This window comes from Siphateles boraxobius, unplaced genomic scaffold (genome assembly GCF_051911475.1).
Source record: "Siphateles boraxobius isolate OS27281-9 unplaced genomic scaffold, OSU_SipBor_1 7, whole genome shotgun sequence".
Taxonomy (NCBI): Eukaryota; Metazoa; Chordata; class Actinopteri; order Cypriniformes; family Leuciscidae; genus Siphateles; species Siphateles boraxobius.
Window position 1 is genome coordinate 40757501 of NW_027509197.1, and position 18388 is coordinate 40775888.

Genomic DNA, 18388 nt, shown 5'->3' on the forward strand with positions numbered 1-18388 from the left:
TTGCATCGTGAGATGAGTGAATCGTTACATCCCTATTAATCATTTATTAATTTAGGGCATAACATATCGCCGGCGTCGAGTCGTCTCTTCAGAGGCGTTTAGTCGTCTTATCGCAGGTGTTGGGTCATCTCATCGCAGGTGTTGGGTCATCTGAAGTCTCCGAGAGAGGCTGGATACAAACTGGAGCTGACGAACATTATTTACCTCGGGACTAGCGTCCCGAGATAACCGCAGAAGAGCAGATGGGAGATAATTAGCATAGCTGCTGTTCATAATATTAATGCATTCGATCTGATTCAGCAGTGGTATAAAAGGTAAGCATTATGTGAATGCTTGGCTAAAGAGATGCGTCTTTAATCTAGTTTTAAACTGGGACAGCGAGTCTGAGCCTCGAACAATATCAGGAAGGCTGTTCCAGAGTTTAGGAGCTAAATGTGAGAACGCCCTTCCTCCTTTAGTGGACTTAGATATCCTAGGAATGACCAGAAGCCTCGAATTTAGTGATCTTAAAGAGCGCGATGGATTGTATAGCGATAGAAGGTCTGTTAAATACACAGGAGCTAAACCATTTAGGGCTTTATAGGTCAGTAGGAATACTTTGTAATTGATACGTAACTTAATAGGTAACCAGTGTAGAGATGATAAAATTGGTGTTATATGATCATATTTTCTTGATCTAGTAAGAACTCTAACAGCTGTGTTTTGCACTAACTGTAGCTTGTTTATTGAGGATGCAGGACAGCCAGCTAATATAGCATTACAGTAATCTAGTCTCGAGGTCATGAATGCATGAACTAACTTTTCTGCATCAGAAACAGATAGCATGTTACGTAGCTTTGTAATGTTGTTGTTGACACTCTGTCAATTTAGATGAGTTGGTGTTTTCATCTGGTCGTGATGAAATATATAATTGAGTGTCATCAGCATAACAGTGGAAATTAATTCCATGTTTTCTTAAAATATTACCAAGTGGCAGCATATATATTGAGAATAGCAGAGCGCCCAACACCGATCCTTGCGGCACTCCATAGTCTTCTGACGTTATCTTCGATTTTTCCCCACTTTTAAACAGATAAAATGATAACGTTCTGATAAGTACGGTCTAAACCAGCTTAATGCCTGTCCCTTTTATTATAACAAATAAAGGTTTGAAATATCTCACTTTGCATGTAATGAGTCTATATAATATATTAGTTTCACCTTCTAAGTTGAATTACTGAACGATATTCTAATTTTTCGAGTTTCACCTGTATAAGAGTAGAACAGTGGCTAATGTTTATTTACCACATCAATTTAGTTCGACGTTAACCGTCTGTTCTGCACATTTCACAAGTGACCGCTTCGTCAATCAAACACAGTCAAGGAACTGTAAAAAAATATATTTTCATTATTTGTTATCACAACTTTTTATCTTTTGTCAATTCAACTTAGATAATTAATATGGCTCAGATAACATAATGTTTTGAGTTTCTATTTATTAAACCAATCTACTTTATTGTATGAACCCATTTTTTTAATTGCAATGAACTCAAAATTTTAAGGCAACCCAGTTAACTTACTTATTTAAGTTAAGCCAACACTATATATTTTTTTACAGTGTGGTTAGCACAAGCTTTGATAGAATATCTGTTGCAAACAAGATAAAATACGTTGTTTGTTTTCCAAAGTTACAGACACCGCTCCTGTTGGTGTCTGTTGTTTTTATTGAGTTAAAGACGGTGAGATGAAGTTCTCTGTGTCTCTTGTTTTGCTAACAGAAACTAACATTTAATTAGACAGGCCTAATAAAATTGTATTTTATTTTGAGCTGTAAAAATATGTTGAGATGGTTTTTGACACTTATACCAACATCAAAACTTAAAATAAAACTCCAGAAAGCTGTATAATATGGGACCTTTAAACGGCATGACAGCATGGATCTGTGTATTGTACTGTATTTTGCTGATGCGTACGGTCTGAACCCAGTGTCCTCGTGTGTGTTGTCTGCAGGTTTCTCTCACTCGGCGTTCACGTTTGGCATCGAGTCTCACATCAGTCAGTCGAACATCAACGGTGCGCTGGTTCCCCCGGCGGCCCTGATCTCAGTCCTGCAGAAAGGCCTTCAGTACGTGGAGGCCGAGATCAGCATCAACGAGGTGAAACTTCATACATATATATATATATATTAGTGGTGGGCCGTTATCGGCGTTAACGTGCTGCGTTAACGTGAGACTCTTATCGGGCGATAAAAAAAATATCGCCGTTAATCTATTCTCAAAGTTGGGTTGGGATCATAAAATGAATTTTTCGAATATCGTTATATTTTCGCGCAATTCCATGTGTATAGCCTATATTTGACATAATTGACGCCGCGCCTACTGTCACAGATCGCGCAGCAGGGTATTTTCCTGTCAGGGACATAAGGTGTATACTTTTACTACATGTTACGTTGGGCGACGTTCCTCTCGTTACTTTATTTTAATGCAATACGTTGTTAAATGAGTTTATTCCAAGCGCGCTGTGTCCTTTGTATGGGCATGAGCGATGCTCAATTTACAAATGATTCTGTTCAAAGACTTCATCAAATAAGTTGTCAGATGATCTGTCTAAATCGGTTCGCGAATCAGTTGATCTGTTCAGTTCCTCGCGCACTGAATCGTCTGAATCGCTTTCAATCACACTCGGAGTCGAAACAGGAAGATTTAAGAGCATCAAGAGCGTTGGATGAAGTGGCCGTGGATCTACAGTCTAGTCTAGTGAAAGCAAATCTGCAAATGCATCATATTTTTGCCAGCGATGAAGATCTTTATTAGTTGAACATCTTCGTATGCTGTCTGTGAATGAATGATTCCACAGGACGATACATTCGATTTCATTTCATTCAGGTAATACATTTTACAACCAAACAGATTATCACGCCACAATAGCACTACTAAAAAGTATGACATTATCCGGTTTTTGGACATACATTAATTTATAGGCTACAAAAAGAAATCGCTTCAGAGCGTCGGCGCACTGGTTAACAGGTTAAATAAGCTACCATTGTCCACAGTTTATGAAATGAACACCCGCCATCCCGCGGTAATGTGTGCGTATTGCGCGTGTATTGCGCAGTGGCATAATCACACGAATAGTTTACATTGATTGAAACTAATTTGTTTAAAAATGAGGCTATTGCAGTAACAAGGCAGGTTCACATAAAATCATTATGACATATGATGACATTATTTTTTCATCTAACGAGCATTGGCGATGCAAAAACGGATTGTCGTGCGTATTGTTTTTTTTCTTCTTCCAATTAGCCTACTATGCTAAAAAAAGGACGAAAACATGTTACTTGTTCAATTAATAAACAGTTTGTTTGATGACAAATCGCTAAAGATGAAATTGGCCTCCCTTTCTGTCATTGCGTTTTTATTATTATTATTATTTTTTTTTTTACGATATTCGACTTTTGCTCCTCGATTGTCGAATGGCATTTTTGGCAGAAATGCACAGCCCTACGCGATGCGAACTATTCACAAAGACTTACTTTTAGTCATTATTTGGGTAGCACACATATTCTGAATGCCTTCGGGAGAATTCAAATGAGCCATTTTAAACTAGATTAATTTCAATATTAATCTAGATTAATCTAGATTAAAAAAATTAATCTATGCCCACCTCTAATATATATATATATATATATATAAACATCAATCAAATAGTGTTTCCTCTAGGATTTTTTCCAGCTGTGGTGGCAGGCCCATTTCCCCAGAAAGGGGGCGTCGCCCATGAGTGATATTCCCGTAGGCCACGCCCCCTTTCCCCAGGTGTTTAAACCTCTCCGAAGCATTATAATATGAAAGGCTCCAATAAGAGCGGCAAAACGATTATGCGCATCCCGTGTGCAGAATAATGCACTTGAAGCAATGCGAAGTCACAACGCTTCACATTGAAAAGCTCAAAGCACAAAGCGAAAACATTATATCTATCTATGCTCAGTGTATTATATCTATGCAACAGTTTATTAAGACTTTTCTACAGTGCGCATGAAGAACAATTCATAGTGCTGTAATCTAACACACCCGGGAGAAAGGAATATGAGTTAAAATGTGCAATAAACTCCAGCAAGATAAAGTCATTTTATGCAAACCATAGACCTTTATCTACAAATAAAGTAATGGGAACATTGAATATTGATCTTGAAGATGGTGTCATCTGTCGTAACCGAACGCGACGCGCTGTTGGAATGGAGAATGACTGACGAGAGATGAGATAAAATTAACTTTAACTTAACGACTTAAATATTTTATTATTTTGACCTCACATTATGCTATCGAATGACTTAAAGGGTTATTAGTTCACCCAAAAATGAAAATGATGTCATTAATGACTCACCCTCATGTGCTCCAAGCCCGTAAGACCTCCGTTCATCTTCAGAACACAGTTTAAGATATTTTAGATTTAGTCCGAGGGTTTTCTGTCCCTCCATTGAAAATGTATGTACGGTATACTGTCCTTGTCCAGAAAGGCAATAAAGACATCATCAAAGTAGTCCATGTGACATCAGTGGGTTAGTTAGAATGTTTTGAAGCATCAGAAATACATTTTGGTCCAAAAATAACCAAAACTACGACTTTATTCAGCATTGTATTGTCTTCCGGTTCTGTTGTGGATCCGCATTCAGTGCCGCTGCTGACGTAAGACGCTGCTGACGTGTGTCTGGTGCGCCCGAGCTTCGTTTACAGTCTGAGGGAGACGCACGCTGTAAACAAAACAATCTTCACAAACATGTCTAAGGATTTCCACACAGAGGAAGACTTACATTTTTTTGCCCAGCCATATTTATTTGAACCCGAATACACGGACGCACCAGATACACGTCAGCAGCGTCTTACGTCATCAGCGTCACAGCGGACTCGTGAACGCGGATTGACAACAGAACCGGAAGACAATTCAATGCTGAATAAAGTCATAGTTTTGGTTATTTTTGGACCAAAATGTATTTCTGATGCTTCAAAACATTCTAACTAACCCACTGATGTCACATGGACTACTTTGATGATGTCTTTATTGCCTTTCTGGACAAGGACAGTATACCGTACATACATTTTCAATGGAGGGACAGAAAGCTCTCGGACTAAATCTAAAATATCTTAAACTGTGTTCTGAAGATGAACGGGGGTCTTACGGGCTTGGAGCGACATGAGGGTGAGTCATTAATGACATCATTTTCATTTTTGGGTGAACTAACCCTTTAAGAAGTCTTGGAATATAGTTCAAAAAGTTTATGGTGCTTTACAATGCTTTTTATACCTTTAGTGGGGCTTGACAATAACACAATAGTATGCACAACAGCCCACCTCGCAGAATGAATGTAGAGGAAACACTGATATATATATATATATATACTATTGCTTCAATACAAACGAACAAGCGCGCCGTTATTTGTTGCGTAGTGATGTGTGTGTTCAAGTAAGCCAGATATGAGCAGATTCTGCGCAATACGCTGTATTTAATATACCATGATGACTCACAAGTATTTGCGCTAAATCTGCGCAGAACTTCCCCAGCAAAGTGAGTAAATATAATAACACACCAAATTGGCTCGTGATTTGACAGCGTTACCCGCCCAAGATCGTTTTTACCCGCATTTGGTGCGCGTTAATTTCGAAACCCTGATGGTGTTTGATTGTAATGTGTATGAATCTCTCAGGATGGCACCGTGTTTGACGGGCGGCCGATCGAGTGTCTGTCGCTCATCGACGCCGTGATGCCAGACGTGGTTCACACCAGAAAACAGGCCATCAGAGACAAACAACAACAACAACAACAACAACAACAACAAGCCATCGACTCCACCAACTCTACAGCCCTTCAGTCCCACGCCATGAAGAACGGAGAAACTCTCAACGGCGAGGAGAACGGCACACACACGATTAGTAAGTCATTTAATTTAATATTCTACTGCATAAACACTATTATATGAGAACTGAGCTCGACGATGACATCACGGTTGTTTCCAATATACAGGTGAGACTCGAAAAAAATTAGAATATCGTGCAAAAGTTCATTTATTTCATTAATTCAACTTAGAAGGTGAAACTAATACATTATATAGACTCATTTCATGCAAAGTGAGATATTTCAAGCCTTTATTTGTTATAATTGTGATGATTATGGATTATGGCTTAAATCCCCAAATTCAATATCTCAGAAAATTTGAATATTACATGAAGTCAATAAAAAAAAAAAGAATTTAAATACAGAAAAGTCGGCCCTCTGAAAAGTATAATCATGCATATGTATATATGTATATATACTAAATATATTAGTTTCACCTTTTCATTTGAATTACTGGAATACATGAACTTTTGCACGATATTCGAATTTTCACCTGTATAAATTAACTAAATGAATATCTTTTTTTTTTTTTACAACAAAAATTAACCATCCCTGAACTTACTGAAGCTGGGCTGTGATGCTATTTTCTTCAGGAAACAAACTTGAAAATGATTATTTTCCTGTTATCTCTGTAAAGATGCTTTATTTTTTTTTGTAAAAAGCGCTATATAAAGAAATGTGACTTGACATGTGTAAATTCATAAGTCGACAGCATTGCTGAGTATTTTCTCCTTAAAACTGCAGTGAACCAAAGACAGTCTCAAAAACACGCTTTGAAATCGCTGGTGTTTCTGACGTCACAAACTACCTTGTAATTATTAATGTAATAAAAGATTCTATTTCAAATAAATGCTGTTCTTTAGAACTTTCTATTCATCAAAGAATCCTCAAAAAGAACTGTTTTCAACACTGATAATAATCATAAATGTGTCTTGAGCATCAAATCATCATATTATAGTGATTTCTGAAGGATCATGTGACACTGAAGACTGGAGTAATGATGCTGAAAATTCAGCTTTGATCACAGGAATAAATTACATTTTAAAATATATTAAAATAGAAAACTGTTATTGTAAATTTTCATAATATTTAAGAATATTACGGTTGTATTTTTAATCAAATAAATTCAGCCTTGATGAGCAGAAGAGACTTTTAAGAACATTAAAAATCGTACTGATCCAAAACTTTTAAACGGCAGTGTATATGCATTTAAAATTTTAAAATATTAATACCACTTTATTTTACAGTGTCCTTCTTACATGTACTTGCTGTAGTAATAACAGTAAATTATGCATAATGACATGCAACAAACCCTAAACCCTACCCTAACCATGTAGGAAGTACATGTAGTTAATTAAAATTACTCGGTACTTAAATATATAATTACACTGGGTTACACTTTATTTTAAGGTGTCATTGTTACAATCGCATTCTCAGTTCAGTTCTGAAAGTGTGTGTGTGTGTGTGTGTGTGTTGTTCAGATCACCATGTGGAGTCCATGGATGTGGAAGACGAGGCCCAGATTCCCGCCAGTAAAGCCACGGTTCTGCGGGGTCACGAGTCCGAGGTCTTCATCTGTGCCTGGAACCCCGTCACTGACCTCTTGGCCTCCGGGTGAGCTGACCTCTGACCTCTAGGGCCGGGTACCGAACTGGGCTTTTATAATGGCACCGACCGAATTACGTCGGTACTACCGAGTACCGGTTCACATTAAATCAATCGGTGCCAAATTTCGGTACCTAAGATCGCATTTAAATACGAATCCTGCATGTTCTGCATGTCTCTGTGTGAATGAGACACACACTCACTCACTCACACTAAGCCCTCAGTACCGAGCCGAGCAGTTCCCACCTGACTTTTATGTTCGAGTGTGTCCGAGAAGGTGCGCGAGAGACCGAGTGTGACTTTCATTTAAACTTATGTAAACTAATATAATTTATTTTACTGGACAATTTAAAGCTCATAACCATTAATATTTTGTTGTTACCTGAAGTACTTCGAGTCCAGTGTTTGCATCATGCAGTAATTTGTCCTGAAAAGTAAATGTGATGTTTGTTACCTTAATAAATTTAAGGTCATTCCTGTTTTATTTCTGTACATTTTAATCATTAACATTAAAAGCACACTCTTTTTATGACTAAAATAACAGTAAAGGTTAAAAAAAACTGAATTCTCCAAAATGAAAACGGAAAAAACGGGAATTTGGGAAAAAATAAAATGGATTTTATAGGGCCCTACTTCTGCTATTACGAAACACAATTTTGCCTGTTTATAGAATTATCTCTTTAAATGTGATAAAAACACTAAATAATAATTTTGACTATGTATTGGTATGTAATTTACGGTGGTGTAAGGTGCTGGAAAGGCTTTAAAATGGACCTTGAAAGTGCTTGAATTTGACCTTCGAAAAGGCGTACGAACCCTATATATAGCTTGAAATGCTTTGGATAATATGTAATATGTAAATGGATAACTCTCACTAAAACGGTTTTTCTGTGTGTTGTGTGATTGGTTTGTGTTTCGGCAGCTCTGGCGACTCGACGGCCCGCATATGGAACCTGAATGAGAACAGCGGCTCGACTCAGCTGGTCCTGCGACACTGCATTCGAGAAGGAGGACAAGACGTTCCCAGCAACAAGGACGTCACCTCGCTCGACTGGAACGTGAGTGTGGGCTCTAATTGCGACAAAATGTATTTCTATTTTCTCGATTACGATTATTAGATGATATTTTGCTGAGTGTGTTTATTGTGTTGATACTTGGCAGGTTTAGGAAAAGTTTTTGATATTCTTCATACTCTATGTGGTCAGTTCACAGAAGTGACAGAAATTATGACGGAAAGAACACAGTGCTACAGCGAACACACAGCGCTACAGCGAACACACAGCGCTACAGCGAACACACATCGCTACAGCGAACACACAGCGCTACAGCGAACACACATCGCTACAGCGAACACACAGCGCTACAGCGAACACACATCGCTACAGCGAACACACAGCGCTACAGCGAACACACAGCGCTACAGCGAACACACGGCGCTACAGCGAACACACGGCGCTACAACGAACACACAGCGCTACAGCGAACACACATCGCTACAGCGAACACACAGCGCTACAGCGAACACACATCGCTACAGCGAACACACAGCGCTACAGCGAACACACATCGCTACAGCGAACACACAGCGCTACAGCGAACACACATCGCTACAGCGAACGCACAGCGCTACAGCGAACACACATCGCTACAGCGAACACACAGCGCTACAGCGAACACACATCGCTACAGCGAACACACAGCGCTACAGCGAACACACAGCGCTACAGAGAACACACAGCGCTACAGCGAACACACGGCGCTACAGTGAACACACGGCGCTACAGCGAACACACGGCGCTACAACGAACACACAGCGCTACAGCGAACACACAGCGCTACAGCGAACACACAGCGCTACAGCGAACACACAGCGCTACAGCGAACACACAGAGCTACAGCGAACACACAGCGCTACAGCGAACACACAGCGCTACAGCGAACACACAGCGCTACAGCGAACACACAGCGCTACAGCGAACACACAGCGCTAGAGCGAACACACAGAGCTACAGCGAACACACAGCGCTACAGCGAACACACAGCGCTACAGCGAACACACAGCGCTACAGCGAACACACAGCGCTACAGCGAACACACAGCGCTTCAGAGAACACACAGCGCTACAGCGAAAACACAGCGCTACAGCGAACACACAGCGCTACAGCGAACACACAGCGCTACAGCGAACACACAGCGCTACAGCGAACACACAGCGCTACAGCGAACACACGGCGCTACAGCGAACACACGGCGCTACAGCGAACACACGGCGCTACAGCGAACACACGGCGCTACAGCGAACACACGGCGCTACAGCGAACACACGGCGCTACAGCGAACACACGGCGCTACAGCGAACACACGGCGCTACAGCGAACACACGGCGCTACAGCGAACACACGGCGCTACAGCGAACACACGGCGCTACAGCGAACACACGGCGCTACAGCGAACACACGGCGCTACAGCGAACACACGGCGCTACAGCGAACACACAGCGAACACACAGCGCTACAGCGAACACACAGCGCTACAGCGAACACACAGCGCTACAGCGAACACACAGCGCTACAGCGAACACACAGCGCTACAGCGAACACACAGCGCTACAGAGAACACACAGCGCTACAGAGAACACACAGCGTTACAGCGAACACACAGCGAACACAGCGCTACAGCGAACACACAGCGCTACAGCGAACACACAGCGCTACAGCGAACACACAGCGCTACAGCGAACACACAGCGCTACAGCGAACACACAGCGAACACACAGCGCTACAGCGAACACAACGCTTCAGCGAACACAGCGCTACAGCGAACACAGCGCTACAGCGAACACACAGCGCTACAGCGAACACACAACGCTACAGCGAACACACAGCGCTACAGCGAACACACAGCGCTACAGCGAACACACAACGCTACAGCGAACACACAGCGCCACAGCGAACACACAGCGCCACAGCGAACACACAGCGCCACAGCGAACACACAGCGCCACAGAGAACACACAGCGCCACAGAGAACACACAGCGCCACAGCGAACACACAGCGCCACAGCGAACACACAGCGCCACAGCGAACACACAGCGCCACAGCGAACACACAGAGCCACAGAGAACACACAGCGCTACAGAGAACACACAGCGAACACACAGCGCTTCAGAGAACACACAGCGAACACACAGCGCTTCAGAGAACACACAGCGCTACAGCGAACACACAGCACCACAGCGAACACACAGCGCTACAGAGAACACACAGCGCCACAGCGAACACACAGCGCCACAGCGAACACACAGAGCTACAGAGAACACACAGCGCTACAGAGAACACACAGCGCCACAGCGAACACACAGAGCTACAGAGAACACACAGCGCCACAGCGAACACACAGAGCCACAGAGAACACATACGCCACAGCGAACACACAGCGCCACAGCGAACACACAGAGCTACAGAGAACACACAGCGCTACAGAGAACACACAGCGAACACACAGCGAACACACAGCGCCACAGAGAACACACAGCGCCACAGCGAACACACAGCGCCACAGCGAACACACAGAGCTACAGAGAACACACAGCGCCACAGCGAACACACAGCGCCACAGCGAACACACAGCGCCACAGCGAACACACAGAGCTACAGAGAACACACAGCGCTACAGCGAACACACAGCGCTACAGCGAACGCACAGCGCTACAGCGAACGCACAGCGCCACAGAGAACGCACAGCGCCACAGCGAACACACAGCGCCACAGCGAACACACAGCGCCACAGCGAACACACAGCGCCACAGCGAACACAAAACGCCATAGCGAACACACAACGCCACAGCGAACACACAACGCCACAGCGAACACAAAACGCCACAGCGAACACAAAACGCCACAGCGAACACACAGCGCCACAGCGAACACAACGCCACAGCGAACACACAACGCCACTGCGAACACAAAACGCTACAGCGAACACACAACGCTACAGCGAACACACAACGCTACAGCGAACACACAGCGCTACAGCGACCACACAGCGCTACAGCGAACACACAGCGCTACAGCGAACACAAAACGCTACAGCGAACACACAACGCTACAGCGAACACACAACGCTACAGCGAACACACAGCGCTACAGCGAACACACAGCGCTACAGCGAACACAAAACGCTACAGCGAACACAAAACGCTACAGCGAACACACAGCGCTACAGCGACCACACAGCGCTACAGCGAACACAAAACGCTACAGCGAACACAAAACGCTACAGCGAACACACAACGCTACAGCGAACACACAACGCTACAGCGAACACACAGCGCTACAGCGACCACACAGCGCTACAGCGAACACACAGCGCTACAGCGAACACACAACGCTACAGCGAACACACAACGCTACAGCGAACACACAGCGCTACAGCGAACACAAAACGCTACAGCGAACACACAACGCTACTGCGAACACACAACGCTACAGCGAACACAAAACGCTACAGCGAACACACAGCGCTACAGCGAACACACAACGCTACAGCGAACACACAGCGCTACAGCGACCACAAAACGCTACAGCGAACACACAACGCTACAGCGAACACACAGCGCTACAGCGAACACAAAACGCTACAGTGAACACACAACGCTACTGCGAACACACAACGCTACAGCGAACACAAAACGCTACAGCGAACACACAGCGCTACAGCGAACACACAACGCTACAGCGAACACACAGCGCTACAGCGAACACACAGCGCTACAGCGAACACACAGCGCTACAGCGACCACAAAACGCTACAGCGAACACACAGCGCTACAGCGAACACACAGCGCTACAGCGAACACACAACGCTACAGCGACCAAACAACGCTACAGCGAACACACAGCGCTACAGCGAACACACAACGCTACAGCGAACACACAGCGCTACAGCGAACACACAGCGCTATAGCAAACACACAGGAAACATAATTTCTTCATTTATCCTTGTAAAGAAACCTCATTGCTGAACTGCTACTGTCTGCTGTCTCAGACGACGACATCACTTCCTGTCGGCCACCGTAACTTCTGTTGGTTGCAATTCGTAACCTCACCACTAGATGCCGCTAAAAATCACACACTGAACCTTTAAAGAAAACTACCGAGATATGATTTTTTTGTCCATATCAACATATGATGGTGAATGTTTCATTACAGTTCATTATTTTCTGTTTCTGTGTCTGTAGAGCGAAGGCACTCTCTTGGCAACTGGATCTTATGACGGATTTGCAAGAATATGGACAAAAGACGGTAAGTGTGCTAACACTGGGAGCTAATGAAGCTCACGAGAGTTTGATGTGATCTGATGTTTTAACAGGTAATCTCAGTAGCACACTCGGCCAACACAAAGGACCCATATTTGCACTGAAGTGGAACAAGAAAGGCAACAGCATTCTGAGCGCTGGAGTCGACAAGGTGAATATCTATACGTCTATACGACTTCACAAAGAAACGCCAGTGTTTACGCTACGTTCACTAGTGATGGGAATTACACCTTTATCTTATTACACCTGTGATTATAGCTCTAGATCTCGTGTTAAACTGCTTTTAAAGGTTCCTAGAAGTGCTGGTTAGAGTATAATAATGATAGAAACACTCCCCTCTTTAAACGTTTTTAAAAATCTCTTATCGACCAATAAGAGAAGACTCGAAAAGTCTTTAATTGTACAAACATCCTCCTTTAGATCGTGCTTCACGTGTCTTTAAATCTGAACTGATGACTGATTATTGTTAGTAATATTTCAACTTGGTTATCCAGACATTATTTATCAGAAAAGTATTAAATATGATCAGTCTTTTGAGGTTTATTTGCTCGTCTCTCAATCATCATTGTATTGCATTGCGTTGTTTTAAAACTACAGAGCTTTGATCATAAAACTAAGCATTTAAATATCGTCTTACTAAGACATGTTATTGGCAGATATTAATATTTATATGCATTTTATGTAAGTAATATCTATAGTAGTTGGAAAAAGTGTGAAGTTTTTATTTAATTTTTTTTATTTATTTAAGGTTAAAATAATAAATAAACCAAAAATAATTTTATATGTTTTAAATTAGATTAAAATAGAATTAAAAAAATTATAATAAAATAAATCTAAAAATTATTTTAATAAATTAATTAAAATGAACAAAAAAATCAATAGAGATGAAAATGAATAAACATTAGATTAAATATATTCAATTAGATTCAAATAATTATAAAAAAATATTCAAATAAATTAGATTAAAAGAAAAAAATTAAATAAATATTAGATATAAAGAAAAAAGTAACTATAATAAAATAAATGTAAACGAAATAATAAAAATATAAGATTATAATAAATAAAACTTATATAATAAATTAGATTAAAATAAATGTAAAAATAATTATAATAAATTGTATTAAAATACAAAAATGTGACCATACATATTAAATTAGATAAAAATAAATTTGAAATAAGTAAAAAATAATAAAATAAATCAAATTATTCCGATAAATTTGATTACAATAAACAAAAAAATTATTTGAATCAAATAAAAATTAGATGAAATATATTACATTTGATTAAAATAAGTGTCAAAATTATTTAAATAAATGTTTGTTTATTTAAAGGAATAAAATAAATGCATATTAGATTATATTAGCCTCTGAATAAAACTGAGCTTCATATTTGCACTATATTAGACTAAAAGTCTGATGGATCAAATTTGATACTCAACATAACGGTGGCCGCGGGTCCTTAAAAAGTCTTAAAATGTCTTAAATTCAGATTCGATGGGTCTTAAATATTTCTGGTTACATTACCGCTAACATTTCTCCAGTCTGACGGACCCGAAGTCCGTCAAATAACCAGTGAAGCATCGAATCGCGAGAATTATTCTGATTTTATTACATAAACAGCGATTGATAATGATAATGTATTTCTGGTAGCGCTGCCTGTCTCTGAGAGATTTTATAGTGAGAAATCAAAACAAATACAGCACACATAAAAACACTCACAGAAGAAACATACTGAGGTAAAAATTTAAAATGTTTTATTACACATGATATAGTTAAGTAACATAACATAACAGGAGCTATTTTGCTGAATATTCTCACGATTGCAAATTTTACATTGATTTTAGTTCAATAAACAAGTAGTTAATATTAATTTACTTCAATTATTTTGGTTAAACATTAAATATTACATATAGGTATGTAATATGTGTATTTCCATCACAGGTTTAGTCTTAAATTTAATTCAAAGTGGCATTAAAAAGGTCCTAAAAAGCCTTAAATGTAACTTGACGCATGTTTACAGGGCTGAGATGGAGAGAATTATTCCCTGGCTTTTCCCTATAATCAGTTGTTCAATTGTTCTCGTTCTGCAGACGACAATCATTTGGGACGCACACACAGGAGAAGCCAAACAGCAGTTCCCCTTTCATTCTGGTGAGTTCACGACCTCTGCCTCGAGGTCAGAGGTCAAAGGTCACAGAGTCTTAATCATGCGTTGTGTGTAGGGTTGGGTATCGTTTGAATTTTAATGATTTCGATTCTGCTTAACGATTCCAATAAGGTAATAAAAAAAAAATCATTCACATTTAGTTTTATTGCAAAACATTTAATTTTTTCTGAATATCATGAGCAAAAATCATCACTTACACAAGAAACGTTTGCCAGTGGTTTAAAAATACCATAGAAAAACAACTAGCTGAACTAATATAAATTTCAAGGATCGATAAAGACAAGTAAACACTCAGTAATTAAAAGGGAACAAATAAAAAAGTAGTAAATGGACACAACCGAACAAATATACGATTGAAATAAACAGATTTTTAAGATTTTCAGGTACAGAAACTAAAATAACTCTGCACTTTCTACATAAAATATACATTACAAATATAGTCACAAAAGTTATTCAGTGAAGAACGAGTCAAATTGTCTTCTGTATTTTGATTAGTGTTGTTATATAGCAGGAATATTAGTGCTGTCGCTTTAAGAGCTGCACGGATCCAGTATACTGATACACACACACACAGTCTCTCGCGCTTCAATGTTTTAAAGTCATATTGAAATGCTCACAAAGGAATCGATAAGAGGAATCAAAATTTTAATTTTATAACAAGTATTCGATTCCCAAACCCTAATAACAGATGATGATGTGAATATTAAAGTTTATTAACGTTACTGTGTTATGAAACGGATCGAGAGGTATTTTACATTGATGTTTTTATTATGCTTGTGGGCCGCTACCACTTCTTTCGTTTTGATGTTTATTTTACGATTAAAGTTACGTTTAACGTTCGCCTCCTTCCTGAACATGAACTTTGTTAGTTACGTTTGATCACTTGACAGAATAGTGTTGCCACAACCGTGTGACTCAAAGTAAATCAGATTCAAACAATAAAACCCGATAAAGGCATTCGATTAATTTCGGGTGGATATGATAAATCATTATTAGCAAAAATATTAACTAAATTCTCTTAAATATGTGCATGTCTAAAATGTAATTTTTTTCCCACCAGGCAGACAGGCACTAATGTGCACTCTCTCTTAAAGGGATAGTTCACCCAGAAATGATGATTCTGTCAGTATTTACTCTCCCTCATGTTGTTCAACCCCGTAAGACCTTCGTTCATCTTCAGAACACGAATTAAGATATTTGTGATTAAATCTGAGAGCTGGATCACTCCTCCATAGGCTTCTAAGGGATTGACACTTGTTCCCCGAAAACTTATTAAAGACATCGTTAAAATAGTCCAAGTGACTACAGTGGCTCAATCTTAAGTTTATCAAGCGACGAGAATACTTTTTGTGCGCAAAAACAAACAAACATAACGACTTTATTTCAACTATTTACTTCCTTCTCTGTGGGCCTCGAGTCAGTTAGCGTAGTGTGATAGCGTAGAGCTACGTCACACGCAGGCTCACTATTGGCCGACGCTGGTCATGTGTGTGATGATGCGTGTGACGTACAACACAGAAGCGCTGCGCTGTTACACTAGTGAACTCACTCGAGGCCCACAGAGAAGGAAATGAAGAGTTGAAATAAAGTTTTTATTTTTGTTTGTTTTTGCGCACAAAAAGTATTCTCGTCGCTTGATAAACTTAAGATTGAGCCACTGTAGTCATTTGGACTATTTTAACGATGTCTTTAATAACTTTTCGGCGAACAAGTGTCAATCCCTCAGAAGCCTATGGAGGAGTGATCCAGCTCTCAGATTTAATCACAAATATCTTAATTCGTGTTCCGAAGATGAACGAAGGTCTTACGGGGTTGAACAACATGAGGGAGAGTAAATACTGACAGAATTATCATTTCTGGGTGAACTATCCCTTTAAGTTTATCAAGCGACGAGAATACTTTTTGTGCGCAAAAACAAACAAAAATAACGACTTTATTTCAACTCTTCATTTCCTTCTCTGTGGGTGTCGAGTGAGTTCACTAGTGTAACAGCGCAGCGCTTCTGTGTTGTACGTCACACACATCACACACATCACAAACATGATCAGCGTCGGCCAATAGTGAGCCTGCGTGTGACGTACAACCAGGGCTCCAGACTAACTTTTCCACTGGTTGCACTGGTGCAACAACTTTCTCAGTTGGTCGCACCAGCATATGATTTGGTCGCACCTTTTTTTCTTTTTTTTTTGCTACATGCCAAGGGATTAATCAATGCATGCTGATGAATAGTGGTTTTAATGGACCAAGGCTAGCAAAGGCTTTCTGGGTTGCAGCAGAAATACCTGTAATATATTAATTATCATTGCCAAATTTCAGGATTTTCGTTGATTTTGGACAGTAATTTTAATCTGTACCTTTAAGCATTTTACATTTGAATTATATACAATCTATCTGTTTACATTTGAATCATATTCTATCTATCTATTATCATCTTTCTATCTTTTAAAAATCATTAAACATTCAAATGTATGCATTACATTTTAAAAGATTAGAGTGTTATAATAAACTGATACAGATTTTTCGTTATCAAAGTTTATAGTTGTAACAAAAAGCAGAAATCTCACACTCCTTACCTTCTGCATTTAATAATAATTTCCTCTTCCTCTGTCGAGCGATCATGAGAGTAATCGCTCGACAGAGGAAAATATAACCGCTGAAAAGACGTAGGAGGAAGGGGCTCTGTGTTTCGTGAGATCATTTTTATATGCCTTAATTCGTGAATTCGTAATTGGCGCGTTTCACCATCAGTGTGCAATGCGCGTGACGTCTACGTTCGTCAATAAATAAACTGCACGTGTCTTGCGGAAGAACATTGTAGAAGGAACTTCTCTCCGTTAATGTCCATGGCGAGTCACGCCGGCACTGGCGACTCCGCAGCCGAGACGACCCCGGGATAAAATAGTCCGAATATAAACACTTATTATAGGCGTACCGTAGTGATTCAGAATAAGTCAAAGACACGGTTTGGAAGATGGATTCATGATGTAGCCTACTCGTTCATTTTGAACATAAGTTACGGACTGCAGCAGCTGATACAACGGCGTTCTGTTGCTCAAGCGTCCACTCGCACAAATGCGATCACATTACATTTTAACTCGCACATTCTCAAAAAATGGTCGCAGTCTGGAACCCTGCGTACAACACAGAAGCGCTCTTGAACACCGGTAACACATCAACACCAACTATCGTAGCAAGCCTACTGTGCGATAAAACGCATCATATAATAATCATGTGTTGTGTCCCGCAGCTCCGGCGCTGGACGTGGACTGGCAGAATAACACGACGTTCGCCTCGTGTAGTACGGATATGTGCATACATGTGTGTCGCCTCGGGAGCGAGCGTCCACTCAAGACCTTCCAGGGACACACGGTGAGCAACACTACAGTTTTACACTTTACTCAACATGAACTGCATTTATTAATCTCAATCATGTT

At 40.5% G+C, this 18388-nt stretch overlaps 2 protein-coding genes across 2 annotated transcripts in view; both read left to right on the forward strand.

The window, feature by feature from the left end:
• Positions 1 to 18388, forward strand: part of tbl1x (transducin beta like 1 X-linked) — a 43575-nt gene that overhangs the window by 10438 nt on the left and 14749 nt on the right. Inside the window, exons 3-10 of the mRNA XM_077216463.1 lie at positions 1990 to 2135; positions 5678 to 5903; positions 7347 to 7479; positions 8393 to 8528; positions 12711 to 12774; positions 12842 to 12939; positions 14878 to 14938; positions 18202 to 18323. Coding sequence (XP_077072578.1) covers positions 1990 to 2135; positions 5678 to 5903; positions 7347 to 7479; positions 8393 to 8528; positions 12711 to 12774; positions 12842 to 12939; positions 14878 to 14938; positions 18202 to 18323 — 986 coding nt within the window. The remainder of the gene's footprint in view (positions 1 to 1989; positions 2136 to 5677; positions 5904 to 7346; positions 7480 to 8392; positions 8529 to 12710; positions 12775 to 12841; positions 12940 to 14877; positions 14939 to 18201; positions 18324 to 18388) is intronic.
• Positions 8682 to 12677, forward strand: LOC143723732 (uncharacterized). The gene is made up of 3 exons (XM_077216469.1): positions 8682 to 9456; positions 10681 to 11120; positions 12448 to 12677. Exons 1-3 carry the CDS (start codon positions 8697 to 8699, stop codon positions 12454 to 12456), a joined length of 1209 nt encoding a protein of 402 aa, XP_077072584.1. The 5' UTR covers positions 8682 to 8696; the 3' UTR covers positions 12457 to 12677.

What these genes read in the sequence shown, in the direction of transcription:
- LOC143723732 (XM_077216469.1), top strand. Translation starts at nt 8,697, where the DNA reads ATGACGGAAAGAACACAGTGCTACAGCGAACACACAGCGCTACAGCGA. An exon ending in CGCTACAGCGAACACACAGC is followed by an intron (nt 9,457 to 10,680) that starts GCTAGAGCGAAC and finishes GAGAACACACAG; the next exon opens with CGCTACAGCGAACACACAGC.